Source organism: Thermobia domestica, chromosome 9 (genome assembly GCF_964235325.1).
Source record: "Thermobia domestica chromosome 9, izTheDome1.hap1.1, whole genome shotgun sequence".
NCBI lineage: Eukaryota > Metazoa > Arthropoda > Insecta > Zygentoma > Lepismatidae > Thermobia > Thermobia domestica.
Window position 1 is genome coordinate 210,149,237 of NC_137462.1, and position 17,211 is coordinate 210,166,447.

The window sequence follows — 17,211 nt, forward strand, 5'->3', positions numbered from 1 at the left end:
TGTTCTTCCAATGAATTCAATTTGATTATGAGATTTAAACTGACTGTTACTTCATTTTTAATTAAAATTCGTAGTTTCATGAATGGGAAATGAAAGAAACATAACTCAGCATGTCAGAAGGCTACTGATGATGTGTCAGTAGAGACAAGAGACACACGTACTAGAAAACATGCTACAGGCTAAACCAGTAACGTCTTAGTTACTGTTCCATTTTCAGTTTTTTTTTTTTTTTTTTTTTTTTTTTTTAGAACATGCGTCGTGTACTTACGTAACATCCTATAGTACTGAGAAAGTAAACCTGATAGCGAAATTCTGATTTCAGATTTGAATTTAACATGGTAAATTATTATAGACCTACAGACTTTTATCCCAGAAATATAACTTTTTTAGAATATTGTAATTATACATCACAAGAACAGTTTTCATATTTTTGTACCTAATTCGAAACGTCCACGTATTTGTCCGTTTGCAAAATATATCTTTAATAATTAAAAACAGGGAAATGTAAGTGAACAATTCTTTCAGATGATTTTAAAATGAAACTTTGGATGTCTTCCCGTTTGGCCTTTTCCCGTTTCGCCTTGTGCCTGTTTTCATTACTTCAGGCTATGATGCTAAGATAGTATATGCTAATTTGACTGTAAGGCGAAACAGGAATTCCCCTTTGCCCTTTCCATTTCGCCTTACACCAGCGAAGGGGATTTTCAAGTTATGATAGGGAAATTTAGTGTCATTTTGGAAAACATTTGTAATGCTAGTAGTATTTACGTTTGAACGAACAGAATAGCGTATAATCAAAGCAAGTATTCAGAATTCTGTGTTATCTGCGTCACTGTTTAAAAAATTGCTCATGTAGCCTTGTGTTTGTACCTCACATATGAAGAAGAGAGCGGCGGAAGAACGAACATCAACAATTACTAAGACATATAGGTAAGTATAGGTAAGTATATATAATAGTTGTAATAAGGTATAAGTAATTTTGACACTGAAGCTTCTCTGCATGTTTCTAATATTTACTCGTGCAACTTTTCCAAAAGTTATTTTAGAACTTTAGATGTGGAACTTTTCTTAAATGGCATCCTAGCTAGCACACAAATACATAATCCATTTTTTTTATTATTATTTATAGTGTAACACAATTAACCGGTCGTAGTTAAGCAATATTCCGTCTGTCTTTACTTTCTAAAGAGAAAGTACGACTTTTTTTTTTTTTTTTTTGCTGTTGATGTTTAAAATGAATTTATTTTCTTCTCTCCAGGAAGAAGATTGCTAAGGGAAATTACTGTGGTGAAACTGCATCTGTTGTCCCTATTTTTGGTGCCGTTAAACACTCTCTATATAACGTACGAGCATGAACTGGGCACCACTATCGCAAAGATTGAATAAATTGAATGTGGAAGGATCGTGGAGCGAAACGCAGGACGGCAAAAACTTTTATTGGGGGATGAAGGCGATGACACCAGTAGAATTCTTGTAAGTTATATTTTAGTAATCAAGAAAATAGTTTATCATTTCTTACGTTCTTCTTGTTTCTTTTTTTCTTTTTTTTCTTTTTTCTTTTCTTTTCTTTTTTTTTTTTGAAATCGTGAAAATCTGTTATGACAATAGTAATAGGAGTAAGAATATTAATATTAAAGCATTTTCTTTAGAATGTCTGTGTTGTTTATTCTAGTCTTTCTATCTTCAACAGGTTTTCGGCACTATTGGAACTTTGAAAATTATGTGTCAGTGCGACAGGATTGTAATGGAGGGACACTTAAGACTGTACCTCTCCTTTTCTCCCAAATGTACATCCTGCACGGAAAATATTTCGGCCAGATATTTGTTCTCCTCTTCTGCATATTGCCCAGTAAAAAGCAAGAGACACATGTAAGATTACTGGAGGTAATCATGGAAGAAGCTGAGAAATTTGGACTTCGTTTCAAATTGAAAGAAGTTTCTATTGATCTTAAGAAAGTAGCAATCAATGCTATAAATAAAGTATTTCCTGGTTAAAATCACAGGATGTTCCTTCCACTTCTCTCAGTCTGTTTGGAGGAAGGTTCAGCAGTTAGAACTTTCTCAATTGTACAAAGAGAACACTGAAGTAAAAAGATGGATTCGACATGCAGCAGCACAGCCTCTGGTACCAACTTCCCATTTAGATGTAGTGTTTGTACGTTTGCAAGAAGATGCGCCTGACGTTCTATGAAGGAGGAGTTCCATGATTATCTTATAGACACTTGGCTGGATGATGGTGACACGTTATTTTCTCTGTAAGTATGTTTTCTTTCCTACATAAATAGATGGCGTTTAGTGCAAAAAATTAATGATTGTTTTTTATTATTAAATCATTAATTAAGCTATCCCGAGCACTCTACAGTATAGCATTTTTTCCATTAACACCTAATGTAAAGTGTAATATAGATTTTCTTGCGACGTGCATGTATTGAAGATTCTACATTCACTGATTTGTAAATTATCAAAAGAACACATTCTTTTGCTTTGCAAAAGAAATAAATTAGGTTCACCCAAAATTTTGCCATCGACTTTCCAACGTAGATTCTCCTGCAATCCTTTGAATTTTTAATGTGCTAATGATGTATTTATACCTATTTGCAGTGACTTGTGGAATCACTTTGAAAACGATCAAGAACAAATGACTAACAATGCAAGACAGTGGCACGTCAAATTACGAAGAAAGGCATCAAGGGATCACTTAGACATACATTCTTTCATTGAATTAATGAAAGACAGGCAACGTGAAAATGAAAGATTGCGAGTACTTCTTCAAGTGGTTATCAGAAAACACACTTAGAAAGCTAAGGTAGAGACGGTTTGACGACAGGATTCACCGCCTAAAAGATAGACTTAAGAACAGTGAAATTGATGTAATTTCATATACTGATGCTGTTTCATATTATATCCACATAGAAACTTGATATGCTATTTCGGGTGTGATAATAAAATTTATGTTCTAAGATATTTGAGTTTAATTTGTCTGAAATAGAAGAGACGTTGCAGTTGAGAATAAGATAAATCCCTCTTTGTTACAGAAACAGAGTGAAAATTCCCTTGTATGTTATAAGGTCAAGCAGGAAAAGGCCAAACGGGAATTCCCCTTCCGCCTTAAGATAACATCCTTATCGGTTGTATGGCAAAATGTTTTGATGGCATAAGGCGAAACGGAAAAAGGTCAAACGGGCATAAATTAGTATACTAAAATATATTATAAAAAAGCGATAGAAAGATTCAGAGATAATCTGAGTTGGTAGTTTCCACTTTTTTTTTTTTTTTTTTTACTTTACTTTACTTTACTTTACTTTGTAAAGTTTTGTGTTTCCCATCGCTAGATTTGCTATCGGTACGATTTTTCTAACATTGACCCATGTTCTTTTATTTCACCAAAGATAATTTGGGATTTTAGCTTTAGTGAAAATGGCAAAACTGCTCTTGTAGAGCAACCTGTAAAAAAAAGCTATGTACCTAGGTATAATAAATTGAGTTCTTTTCCTTTTTTTGGCTTGTAAGATATACTATTTGAAGGCCTTATTTTTGTAACTATTTTCTCATAATGGTTGTGACATAGTTTAGATGGATCTCATAAATTGAGTGGCCTAAATTGTATATTGCACATCTGATATACAGGGTTGTCAAGGGTGTGAAAACGATGGAATAAATTTACAACACTACCAAAACTATGAAATCGAGGTTTATTGGTGTTATGCATGACAGAGTGAAAATATTCCACTTCACATGACAGCCTCTGTAACCATTTTGGAAGGTATCATACTGGATTTTAATTCAGTGAAATGGGAACTTTACGATCCGATACTATTGTTGAAATAAGGTGTGATTTCGTAACGATATTATGGTAGTTTCCTCTCTGCTTGTTTGCATCCTGAACAAAATTATGATCATAAATTTACAATGACAAGTTTTTGTATCTAGACCTATGTGATCAAAATTTCGTTAACAAAGAATATAGAAATCAATCTTGTTAATGTCTTTAAAAATCACACTTTATTTCAAAAATAGTAGTGTATCGTAAAGTCTATATTTCACTTAATTAACTCAAATACAGTATGACTACTTCCAAAATGGCCGTAGAGGCTCTCATGTAATATGGAATATCTGTACTCTGTCCTGCATTACCCAAAAAGCCTCGATTACATATTTTTAGTAATGTTCTAAATTTATTTAATCGTTTTCACACCCTTGGAAATCCTGTATATTTAGGGAATATGCAACCAGCGATACCAACCATTGTTTCAATTAATGCATGTAAATGCTTCAGTAGGAGACAAAAAAATGAATAACATTTTGTGATTTCAGCAAAACGTTTATCTGCATAATAAATTTTATGCACACAAGTGTATCAATTAACACAGTTTTTATTATGCATTTAGTTGCATCCTTAAAAATTATGCATCTAAACGTTTTGCTGGAGTCACAAAAGTTATGTATTTTTTTGTGTCAACTAACGCGTCTGTGGTTCTGTGTGCATAATTTGAAGATAAAGCTTGGAGTTCAGTGAGCAAAATGTTTGATTTGGCAAGTCAATCTTTTAATCTATAGTGTTATCAAATGTTGTATCTGTTTCCTGAATTATTTGAGCTTAGAGCATTGAAATTAATCTACAACAAAAAAGTTTAAAGCTTCAATGTTTAATTCAATGTGCTTTTATCAGTATTTTATCTGAATCGTATGAATATACAGTGTTGTTCATTGAAAACAGGAAGTTTGATTTTTCAGTGATTAATTCTGCACTTTTAGTGGTATTTTGATCATAATTTGAATAAACAGCGCTGAAAGAGTCGTCGGCAACAAAGTGTTTGATTGCTTCGTGTTTCATCTAGCAGCTTTATCCGATGTTTTATCTATGTTTTGTACATCATTTGAATACATTTTTATTCTGTGCGTCTCATTTTCCTTGTATACTCAACAATTATCTCCAAATCATAACTTGAAATTGGAGCCGTCAACGAAGAAACTCTTCTTGCAGGCTTATTGGGTAACTGAAGACTTCTTCAATTAGTGCAAAACATGGTTTCGCTAAGCCTAGTTAATTATTAAGCTGGCGTTACTTTTAAAAAACTTGATCTTTTGGTTACTTTATTATTATTATAGAGTAGTATATCAATAAAGTCATGTAATAAAACTGAAGAATTTCAGTGAAGCTTAAAAAGTGATCGTATATGTACAGTTCAGTTACAGATTATTATGAACATTCTTAGTCTTTATAAATATGATTTCTTATTGGTTGGTATTGCGATTACTTTTTCAGTATTTCACAATATTGAAACATAGTCTAACACAATATATTATACTAGTTTGATTCAAGAGTGATTAAAATCATTCTAAGTAAGTAAAATTTATGTGTAACGCTTAATTTAATTCTTGCCAATACAACTAAAAAAAGGCCAACAGCTGAGATTATATTATATTGTAGAGAGAAGAACAAGGAAAATTAGATAGTAAAACCATTAAATTGTTTCCACAGTAATTTAATTTAAACAACATTGAAGTATAACATAAACTTAGTAGTGATTGGGAATAATGTATTGACAAGTTACTGAAGGTTTAAGAAACATAAGCTCTTTTTTTATATATGTTGTAATTCAAAGTTTTACATCGAAATATAAACGAAAGGTGGAAGCTTTTGGTCTCATAAATAAATTCCTGCACTACAATTTAGGGATTCTTTTCCTTTGAAGGGTTTAATGTCGAGATGACCTTCTTTTGCTAATGAATTGCTTCGTATCTTCGTACGAAGCTTCTATAAAAGTAAATAGAATATTTTTTTTATTTATTCGGATTTTAATTAAATGTTGAAATATCCTTATGCAATGAAGAAACAATTCAATGATAACTGCAGGTACTGTACACAGATTCTAAATACCGGGATGTAAATATATATGAATGTTAATTTAATTCTCTATACAGGGAGGACCATTTACCTTGATACGTCCTTGTAAATTTTAAACTAATAAGTGCACAACGCTGAAATTTTGTACGATGCAAATGTAAAGAGGGAAAGATTGTCTGACGTACTTTGCGATACTACTGGGTTAACAGTGTGGCCAATTCAACATAAAGTTATATTTATTTAAATAGTAATATGTCAGGTTATTACATATTTTGAATCTACATATAAAGTTGAAACTTACAGTACTACATTCGTTATGCTGTGTTGCAAACTAAGAATGATACGGTATCAGAAACATTAAGAAACAACTAAATTTTGGAGGATTCTATAACAATAACAACACGGACAAGAAAATGCACATCCGAAGTACCTTAGTGTCGAATATTACAGTCATACGATGACGTATTTCGGGCAAGTAACTTCGAAAAAGTGTTTGGATAAATATCACATCCAATTGTGTAGACGCTTTTCAATAGATATGAAGATCATAAATGCTCTTCACAACGATTTGAAAAAAAAATCTTTAAGTTTTACGTCTCCCGGTTATGCCGGTTAGGCTAAAGGAGACGGTGAAGATGAGAAATGAATGAAATGAAGAAAGTGGGAAGATACGGGAGAACCCCGAGAAAACCCACGAGCACGGTGTTTGTCCACCAGAAAGTCCACACGGCGCGAGCTGGGATCGAACCAGGGACCCCAAGCATCGGGGGTGAACGCTCTACCACTGGACCACCGCGTCCCCTCACAGCGATTTGATATTTTAAACATTTCCGAAGATATGAAAAAAATAGTAAAATTTGAATAGGGTATTTTTGGGAAGTTCTAAAAGTAATTTTTGATTAGTTTACTTTTATAACATTGTAATAATACTTTTTGATTGTTGTAGTTACAATAAACTCTCAAAGTTTTATAATTCTAAGCAGAGTTGTGAACTTTACCAGCGTTTACATCTCTAGAACGGTTTGAGATTTCAAATTGCTGGAAACAGCATTATGATCTTCATATTTATTGAAAACTGCATACGCAGATGGATGAGGTACTTATTTAAACAACTTTTCGACATAAAAGCTTTTTAAAAGAATTATATTTTCAATCCCTTGGAACTTTGTTGTTATTCATTCAAAATCCTTGAGTTGTAAAATATCTAGAATTGTAAAAATAGTTTTTCATTCTGTTGAAGCTTTCTTTTAAAATCGAACACGTGATACTTTTTCACGTTTCTTTTAGATTTTTCAGTGCAATAACTCCCTTTTCTTCTTTTCAAGTAACGTTTCGCCTAAACACTATTTGAAGATTGTTTGGAGAAGTAGAAAGTGTTACATCCTAATTATGCAATAGCCAATAAAAGAACACCGTATGTAATAAATGGAAATATTGGTTTGCCATTCGCACAGTAGGTTTTAAATTTTGTTGTTTCGGTATGGCGATGAGTTACAAAACGATGCAATATATTCTTTATCCTTTCCTCCCTTCCATTCGTGACGATATATTTAGATAACTTTGTCAGTCAAATCCATACTGTCTTACTCCTCTTAGTAGTGAAATACCATAAGTAACAATGTTGTGCATTTGAAAGCAGCTGTTAATGTGTATTGATCAGTAAGCACTGGAACAAAAAATATCCTGTTATTTTATTTTTCTTTCTTTTTAACAGTTTGCAACTTGAATCCAATGGTTATTCGATATTAATTTCTTGCTAGGCCGCAGAATGATAAATTCCTTTTTACAGTATTTTTTTTTTATTTTAGTGATATAATTTTCTTGAGATAATAATGAATTACTGTGTTTTCATTTTTCATTCAAATTTTTAGAAACTTCAAAAGTGTATCTTAATATTAAGATAAATTCTTGGTTTCTTCACTACTTAGAACTTTCGAAGTGCCCCCGGTTCGATTACCGGCTAAATAAGTTTATGATAGACAATATTGTATCTGTGGATTTTCTCGGGGTACTCCCATTTCCTCCCACAATTTCATTCCACTTTCCCATAGTCGTTCACTTGTCTTATTTATCCTTCTCCCTTAACCTAAAGACATAATCTGTGAACGTTAAACTGAAACATTTCACTTCATAATTTTTGAAACGTCGAAAAATCTAAGTATCGAAAAATAATAACATTTTTGTGTTTTCACTATTGTTTTATTATAATTTTAAGAAATCCAAACTTTTGATATAACTAAAATGAAAATACACTTTAAAAAATAAGTTTTTCAGGGCGCACAGCATGCCAGCATATTGTATCGCATAACAACATATATACAATATTGTATGATGAAAATCAATCGCGGATGAAAACAAAATGTACAGATACACCCTCATATTTATAAATATTAATACAAACTTAGACTTACTATAACTTGGAATTCTTTGCCCTCGGAAATCAAATCCACCAATTTAACTAATAATGTGGATAATTATTACTGATATAGAAAATTTTTTCCTAGGAGAAAGTCTCATTTCTGTTATTCCAACATTACTATAAATGCAAATTCTATATTTAACACTTTTAATATTTTCATAAAGAGTAGCGGTTCATTAAGGTGTATAGTAACAATGTAATGATAAAACCACAGTTCCATACGCCGATATTCTTAGAAACAGAAATCTGGAAGTTCGCATTCATTCACTTCTCGTTACTTAGTGACGTAACCATAGTCTTACAAGTACATTCGCGAAGTGTCCCCTCGAGATTCATGTAAAACTGATTTAAATGCAAAGTTCTCCATGGCTCAATGTGCATTGTACTAATTTTAGCGGCCCATATGGGTAATTTGCATATTTATAAGTCTCCATATACCCAGAATTCAATCATACACTACTATAACGCTCGGTCACAAAATTGCTTTTAGTTTCTTTAGATGTAACTGAACATGAATGTAGGCATATGCAAAACAAGTTGGATCAAGTACTGCTTCTCTGACACGTGTTATCCGCACCGGCCACCATCTTGGATCCGTCATATTGAATTGAACTTTCGGTTTTTTAAATGGGAATAGGTGCATGTGATACATCAAATTCATATAAAATTTTCTCGGAAATTCATTGGTGTAGTAAATTTTACGATAGCTTGTACCATTTGCAAGATATTACATCTTAAATCTCTCTAGGCACTTCGCGAATAGACATTGCGGAGTAATATCAGTTACGCTTACGTTTTTGATGTTGACAAATCAAAACAATTTCTAACTGGAAAAGTACTGTAGGTATAAACAAACTCTTTACAACATTGGTGTCATAATCTTACAACATTTTTGTGAGTGATTGTTATTACTTTCATGTTATACTATAACAAGAAGTATTGTATTACGAACAAAATGCCTAATGTAAATCTAGATACGACCAGATTTTGGTGAAGATCTACCATATCCTATTTACGTCTGTGTGTCTGTATGTATGTACGTTCAGAAAACATTTCGTCAAAAATAAATCACGTAAGAGATCACATATACATACGGGGTCCTGCACAACTTTTCAAATGGTTAAATTTGTGAAGTGCCTTACATTTAACATGCAATATCTTGCAAATGGTACAAGCTATCGTAAAATTTACTACACCAATGAATTTCCGAGAAACTTTTGTATGAATTTGATGTATTACATGCACCTATTCCCATTTGAAAAACCGAAAGTTGAATCCAATATAGCGGATCCAAGATGGCGGCTGGTGTGGATAACACGTGTCAGAGAAGCAGTACTTGATCTAATTTGTTTTGCATATGCCCACATTCATGTTCAGTTACATCTAAAGGAACTAAAAGCAATTTTGTGACCAAGCGTTATATAGTAGTGTATGAATTCCGGATATATGAAGGCCCATATATATGCAAATTACCGGTATGGGCCGCTAAAATTACTACAATACACTTTGGGCCGCGGTGAACTTTGTATTTAAATCAATTTTAGACGATTCCCAAGGGGACACTTCTCGAATGTACTTTGTTAGTTACAATGTAATTGACCATGTGACACAAACATTCTGTTCCGAACAAAAATGAATAAACGAGAAAAAAATCTTATATTAAATAGAATTAGAAAACTTCTAAAATTAACAAGAGGAAATTATTGACAGAAGGAATTAGTGGCTTAGTATTGTTACGAAATCACAGAAAGGTAAATAAACATGACTTCAAAGTCCACACCAGACAAGAACGCCAAAAAATTTCGTCATGAAACTTATAAACAATGTGAAACATGTTACTTGTCCTACCTGTAGATATCTCTAGCCATTCCAAAATCTGCAATTTTGACAACTCTTCCTGGACCCTTTGTTGTAAGAAGGCAATTCCTGGCTGCTATATCTCTGTGGATAAAATGATTATCTTCCATATACTTGCAACCTTTGGCCACATCCATCGAGCACATTAATAAATCTTTCATCGTAAGTGGTGAAGGGCGGTCCTGAAATAGAAAGAACAAGAACATTTGAAATTAGATAATGCGTATTCTTTCCACAATATTTCACATTGTTAATGTTTAACATTTTATTAGTACTTTTATTTGAATATAATTACTTAAGGATATTTAAAAAAATGAAAAGAAGTGTGATATTTACATTTCGTTCGATCGAAGTATTCATGTGTATTAAACATATTACATATAAGAATATGTAAACATAGGAATAGGAAGAAAAACATAATTTAAAGATTAGTTTAGGAGAATTCAAAACGGAATATATATATATACTGCGATTTGAATCTGATCCAGAGGAAATTTAATAATCTTAGAAAACAAACACTTCAAGTATTTAAATTAAATATTTATAATGATTTGTAGAATAAGTCTTTGGTTTGTAAATAAAATAAATGCATGCTTGATAAATTGTCAAAATACGAGGGTCGTTCCGAAAGTAATGTTTCCTTTTTTCCTGGAAACTAATGGAGATACATAAATAACAAAAACACAGCTAAGCAGAGCAATATTTCAGCTACAGACTGTCATTTTTCCACATAGTTCCCACCATTCGTTATGCACTTTTGCCAACGATGAACCAGAGCTTGCATGCCGCGCTTGTAAAAAATCGGTATTCCATGAACTGTTTTTTGGATTCCGGCTCGTAGTGATGACACCACGTCTCATCTCCAGTGACGATGCTATCCAGAAAATTGTCACGTTCAGCTTTGTATTGGTCCGACAGATCCCGACAAATTTCCATTCGCTGAGTTTTGTGAGCATCCGTGGCACCCATCCCGCACAGACTTTGCGATAACCAAGATGTTCCAGCATTTTTTCCAAGACATTACAGCAGACAGTCAGCTTTGTACACAATTCTCTGGTCGTTATCCGGCAATCAGCACGAATGAGTTGATCAAGACTCTTTTCATTGCGAGGGATGACAGCTATGCAGGGTCGACCGGGCTGTGGCTTGTCATGAACACTCTTTTCACCACCTTGAAAATACCCATCGCCTCACATTGCTCACGTCTATTGTATCGTCTCCATAAACCTATACCAAGCGTCGATGGATTTCAATCGGCGCAAATCCTTCAGCACTGAGGAATTCAATCACACATCGTTTTTTTTATACGCACGTCCATGTCAAGCTCCATTTTGGAACAATCTTGTGCTGGCACCAACTACCGCAGAACAACGAGACCAACTGCAAATAAAAGAGGAAGATTCAAGCATTAGCACTACACCGACATCTGGCACGGACATACAAAGTCAACACAAAAAAATAGGAGGCATTAATTTCGGAATGACCCTCGTATTTATTTCGTTTCTCAATATTAAGAATTTTTAATTCTCTAATGAATTTACTATTTAAATAACTTTACACTGGAGAGTCGTTGTAATTTAGGAAGCATTTACCGGAAGATTATTGGTCGGACATTTTAAAACAAGACAGACTACGCAATTTACAGTATTTCAAATTATTTTAACAATGCTATTTCAATGTTTGTTAGAAAGCAAATTAATTAAAAAGTATAATATCAATGAAGATAAACATTACTTCTATGTATTGCACATAAAATGTTCTAAAATTTATAATGTAAATTTATCAGTAATCCAAAGTTCTGCAGAACACTGGAGTAGAATTAAAAAGTTTCAGCACAAGTGTTTCTGCGAGCGTTGTACTAGTTTTGTGTTGATGTGAAATCAAGACAAGTAATAATAATTTATAGTAAGGATGTTACTGTTGGAATTATTGTCCTTAGGTGTAGATTTGACACCATTAGTTTTCAAATTGAAATATTAATTAATGTCAATTTCCCAATAGCTTTTGTAATCCAAATGACAATTGTATCTACATATAATTGCGTGTTATCAACAAATATCTACACTAACATCGCACAGTTTAAGAAATACACTTAGAAAAGGATGTCTATGAGAATCTGAGTGGCAGCGGCAGTGATGATGCCACAAATCCTTACGCACGCAAAAGTCTGAGGAAATAAAGCGCATACATTTGAAAGCAAGATAAAATTGAAGAGAGGTTACTTGCAAACATAATGAAAGCTGCGAGAGGGTGCAAGATCGCATGGCCTCACCACTGAAGCAGGCATTTTCACTTCTTTACTATTTTGTAATTGCTTTATACAATCAAAAGTTTTCTTTTATTACTTCTAAAAAGATTAATTTGCAATTTTATTTTTATTTACTTGTTGACACAAGAAACTATAAGCACATAAAAACGTAAACAGATATATATTAAAATTTACAATTGAGTTTTGATAAACATAGAAACCAGTGGGTAAATCATATGGGTTGTACTAAGTATTGAAATAGAATTGCATCTTGCATCCTAAATGATTGGAAATACAATAAGATTGAAATTATAGGTTTTTTAAAATGTCATTTTCTATATGTTATAACTTGTATGAAACATTATCAATATTTTATATTTGATTATAAAAGCATTAATTTCCGAAATATTATATAAATTATAATTTATTTATTTAATTGATAAATGTCACATACAGTCTACGAGGACAATTTATAGTGGTATCATTAACAGTCAATAACGATCATAACAATGGAAAATAAGAGTCGGCGAAGGCGCATATTTTCGAGCACCATTCTGGTATTCAATGTGGTAGAATTGAGGAAAATTTCTCAAAAACCTCAGTCAGGAACCCAACCGTTAGTTTGAAGCTGTAAATCTCCCGACCGCAATGGAAGAACACTTACCACTAGCTTAAAGTCGCAGTAAGAAATACAAGAATGAGTCTAAGTCTAATTATATTCTAGCACACAACATATAATACCTGTATTTATTACATTACTATAAAAGCATGTTAACATTCTAAGTATAGCCCCTCATGTTAGATTGTCTGCAGCCACCTTTCTGCCAGTTCCTCAATTCCATGTCGATATCACGTCTTATCTTGAGAGAGACAGAAATCAGTCACTGCTTTTTCCATCTTCTGCTTGTTAGTAAAATATCATGATTTCAGGAAGTATATCATGGAAGTAATCCGAAGGGACATGGTCAGTTCGATGTCATCAAGTTTCTGCATTTTTTTCACGTTTTCTAGCCGAGTGTGGCTCTGCGTTATTCTGTTGCAGCAGGGCGTGCTTTCGGTTTACCAATACAGGATATTTTGATGTAATGCAATATATAGCTATTCCAACTGTTTGGATTAAGAGCCGGCATTGATGGTACAACCGCTAGAAATGAACTCGAAGTGAATTATTTCCTTGAAGTTCCACCATGCTCGAAACGATCCTGTTTGACGATCTGTCCTGGAAGTTAGCCTTTGTTCAACCACTGGTTTGGCACATTCGGATTTCGTAAAAGTATCCACTTTTTGTCGCATGTGACAATCCATTTTAGGAAACACACATCACGTGGATTTTGGAGCTGTTGTCAGGACACATCCATTCTTCTCTGGGCCTAAGCTGGTGTCATCTCATGTGGCACAATGCGGCAGCTTCTTATAGATTTTTTACAGTTTGTGGAGGAGACGTACTACAATAGAATGTGACTTGCAGAGTTGTTTTGATAATTGTAGTGTACTAGTGGATGGACTTTCCTCAACAGCGTGTTGCACGACCTCGGAATCTGTTACCCTGGGGCGGTCGGACCTTGGCTGAACTTCGACACTTTTGCAACCTGTACAAACTTTCTGAAACCAGCGAGTTGCTGTGATGTGGTTCACTGCACTTTCGCGTGACAAATGTTTTGGATTGCGGCTGCTGAGTTATGCATTGAGTTCGAACTCATATAGTAACAATTTACGTACTCAGACGTTGTTGAGCACTCAATGTCACCGCCACTAAACATTGACTGAATATGCTGACTGACAAGTAAAGGGTCCAAATGGATAAATCGAGTTGCGGAATGAGACATAGTGCGCCTGAAAGAGGATGTGAAAATATGTGTATGTGCAGAGTTATAGCGGCTAAGCGCCATAAGAAATGTATGGGGAGGGGGTGAAAGTTGGTGGGAAAAGGGCTATGCTATGTTGTAGAAATACATCAAATAGACTGTTTAATCTTAAAAATAGTAAAAGATAGACAATGCAAATGGTTGTAATTTTGTAGAAAACACATTATAAAATTTACTTTTTGAGGCTTGTTTCGGCGGTCCGCGTCTGTGGCGTCCCGGACAGTTGCGCAGGTTGCCCGGCCCTTTGTCCGCCCCTGGACAGGTTTGTTAGACGCATTTTTCTTATAAGTAGCGATAAGAGACATTTTTATATGTAAAAAATGAAGCGATAAGAGACATTTTTATATGTGAAAAATGAAAAAAGTAAAAATCCTAACTTTGATTGTCCATAATTCAAGATTAAGAGCGTGTACACCATTGTATTTTATACGAATACTAAGCTAATTTTAATCGAAAAATGAAAGGTACACGATTTTACAATATAGCTTTTAGTATAAGTGTATCAACGAAGAGTGTCACATCTACTAAGCCACTACTACTATCTATTTATTATGCCACATCTACCAAGCCACAAATGTAAAGCCTATAAGCCTATAAGTAGGAAATCATGACCTAGCAAAGCAAGAAAAAATGTACGTATACAATAAGTCTGTAGCGTAAATTGTTCCTTTTTACGTTTAATTGGAATGAGATAGATTAGGAAATCTTTCAGTTTTACGTGAGATAGATTAGGGTAGACTAAAATAGGTAGATTAAGTAAGGTTAATAGATAAACTTGCTGTAGAATTTTATTTCTACTTTAGCGATAACTTTAACCAATCTATCCTAATATTTGTTTATTGAACTATCATAACGTTAGTGATTTAAGTCAAAGAGATATAATTAAATTATTCCTTACTTTGCGCACGTATCAATATAAATGCTTCGGTTCTCTATGTTATTGGTATTCTTATAATATAGACTAACGATGGCCAATTTGCAACACAGTACTACCCTGAACAAAATTAAAAAAAAAAAACTATATTTTGGGGAGGGAGCATTTTGCATTTTCTTTCACCCTTTCTCCTTGAAGTAACGGTTCTCTGTATGTGACTAAGTCTTACTTTTTCTGAATCTTTGTTCTATGCTGTTCTATGCTTCTTGTTCCACGTATCTCAGAAAATTAGGGCTTGAGCTACATATTTCAAGGTGACTGTATGAAATTTTCATTAAAAAAAATAGACATAGATTAAGCGGCCTCAGTAACCAAAAGCTTAAAGAAAATATTTTTAAAATGAAAGTCAAGTCCAAACTTAGGGACATTATTATGGCAAAATACACCGTTCTTGTTACGCACTTAGTTGAAAAAAAGTTAACAAATTATGCACTGTACAATCAGCAACAACATTGATCAAAATGAGTGATGTAGAAGTTTACACCTTAGTACTCACACCTAGCGATAACACTGTGCGACAATGAAAGTTGCCGTAAAACAAACACCTGTGATTCCTAGTGAAAACAATTTGTCCCTATCGCCTAAACCTTTTTCTGGAAACGCAAGATTATCAGAGTAAACTGTATGTTGTTTGTGCTTTGTGTCACTGGAAAAGCAGAGAAAGCTTCAATCCTGATAAGGAAAGCTTCAATCCTGGTGAAAAAATGTGGCGCATGAATCCCTTGTTGACAAAGACAGCGTGCTGTTACCGCCGTTACATCTGAAATTGGGCTTCATGAAGAATTTTGTGAAAGCAATGGACAAAGATGGCAGAGGTTTTCAATTTCTGATATCCAAATTTTCTGCGATTAGTGCAGCAAAAATTAAGGAGGGTATTTTCATTTGGCCTCAGATTCGTGAGCTGATGAAAGATGGTACCTTTGAAGAGTTACTGACAAATATTGGGAAGGCAGCTTGGCTTGCCTTCAAAGATGTGTGCAACAATTTCTTGGGTAATGCCAGGTCTGAAAACTACAGAGAACTGGCAGAATACATGCTGCAGAATACATTGTTACAAATCTATGGGGTGCAACATGTCCCTCAAATACATTTCCCACATTGGCATTTGGATTTTTTCTTCCCACCTAATCTTGAAGACGTCAGTGATGAACATGGTGAGCGATTTCGATAAGATATCTGAGCCATGGAGAAATGATATAAGGGAAGATGGTCACCAAACCTTTCGGGAGATTACTGCTGGACTATCCTACAAGAAGTTTCACCATCCACCAAAAACGGAAAGTCTCAGGGAAAAGTTTCCAGCTTGCAATACATTTCACGCATTTTTTTAAAATTTTATGTTCGTTGTTTCTTACTGGTTTCTAACACCAATGAATTGTGGTACACGATCTGTACTTTATCCATCTATACGTTCCTTCTGTACTGCAATCGAATTTTTTCACGTGTCGGACACTTTAGTACTTTGTTTGTTTTGTGAATTTCGATGTAACTATAACTGTATGCAATATAGTCTAAGTGGTTTATGTGACATATCTTATCGAAGATAATTGGTACTTGATGGAACATTTCTGATTTAATTTTCGTAATCAGCGTATATGAATTAGTAAAGAGCACCTTCTTTTACCTCCCGGCTAGACACAAAGTTCCAATTTGTTGCACTGTGTAATTAACAGCAACATTATTTAAAATTTGCACACAATTATACAAAATACAGTGGATACATTGTGCAGATGATTTGTGTCAAGAAGAATTAAGTACTAATAAATTGTTGTAATTTTCAGTAATTGAAACAGCTGCGCTTCATCCATAGTTTGTTTCTTTCTTAGTCAACTATACTTCTGAATAGCAGAATTTAAAATCAAATAGAACACGAATGAAGTGTCGGACACAATCGCAATTACTGCAACATATACATATAATAATTGGGATTGTTTTGGTACTTGATTCGTGTTTTATTTTATACGAGCGATTCCAGATCAGTGTGCATATACAAGTTCACCTCTTCTACTTTAAACTTTGAGATAGAGACTTGCATTTTTA

General features: G+C 33.8%; 1 protein-coding gene and 1 long non-coding RNA gene across 2 annotated transcripts in view; one reads left to right on the forward strand and one right to left on the reverse strand.

The window, feature by feature from the left end:
* Alk (Anaplastic lymphoma kinase) overlaps window positions 1-17,211 on the reverse strand; it is a 1,262,077-nt gene that overhangs the window by 79,202 nt on the left and 1,165,664 nt on the right. The window contains exon 22 of the mRNA XM_081725826.1: window positions 10,116-10,306. Within this exon, the coding sequence (XP_081581952.1) occupies window positions 10,116-10,306 (191 nt within the window). The remainder of the gene's footprint in view (window positions 1-10,115; window positions 10,307-17,211) is intronic.
* On the forward strand, window positions 1,816-2,894 carry LOC145660582 (uncharacterized). Its single transcript, XR_014126838.1, has 2 exons — window positions 1,816-2,255; window positions 2,602-2,894. It is a non-coding gene; the product is annotated as an uncharacterized LOC145660582 (long non-coding RNA).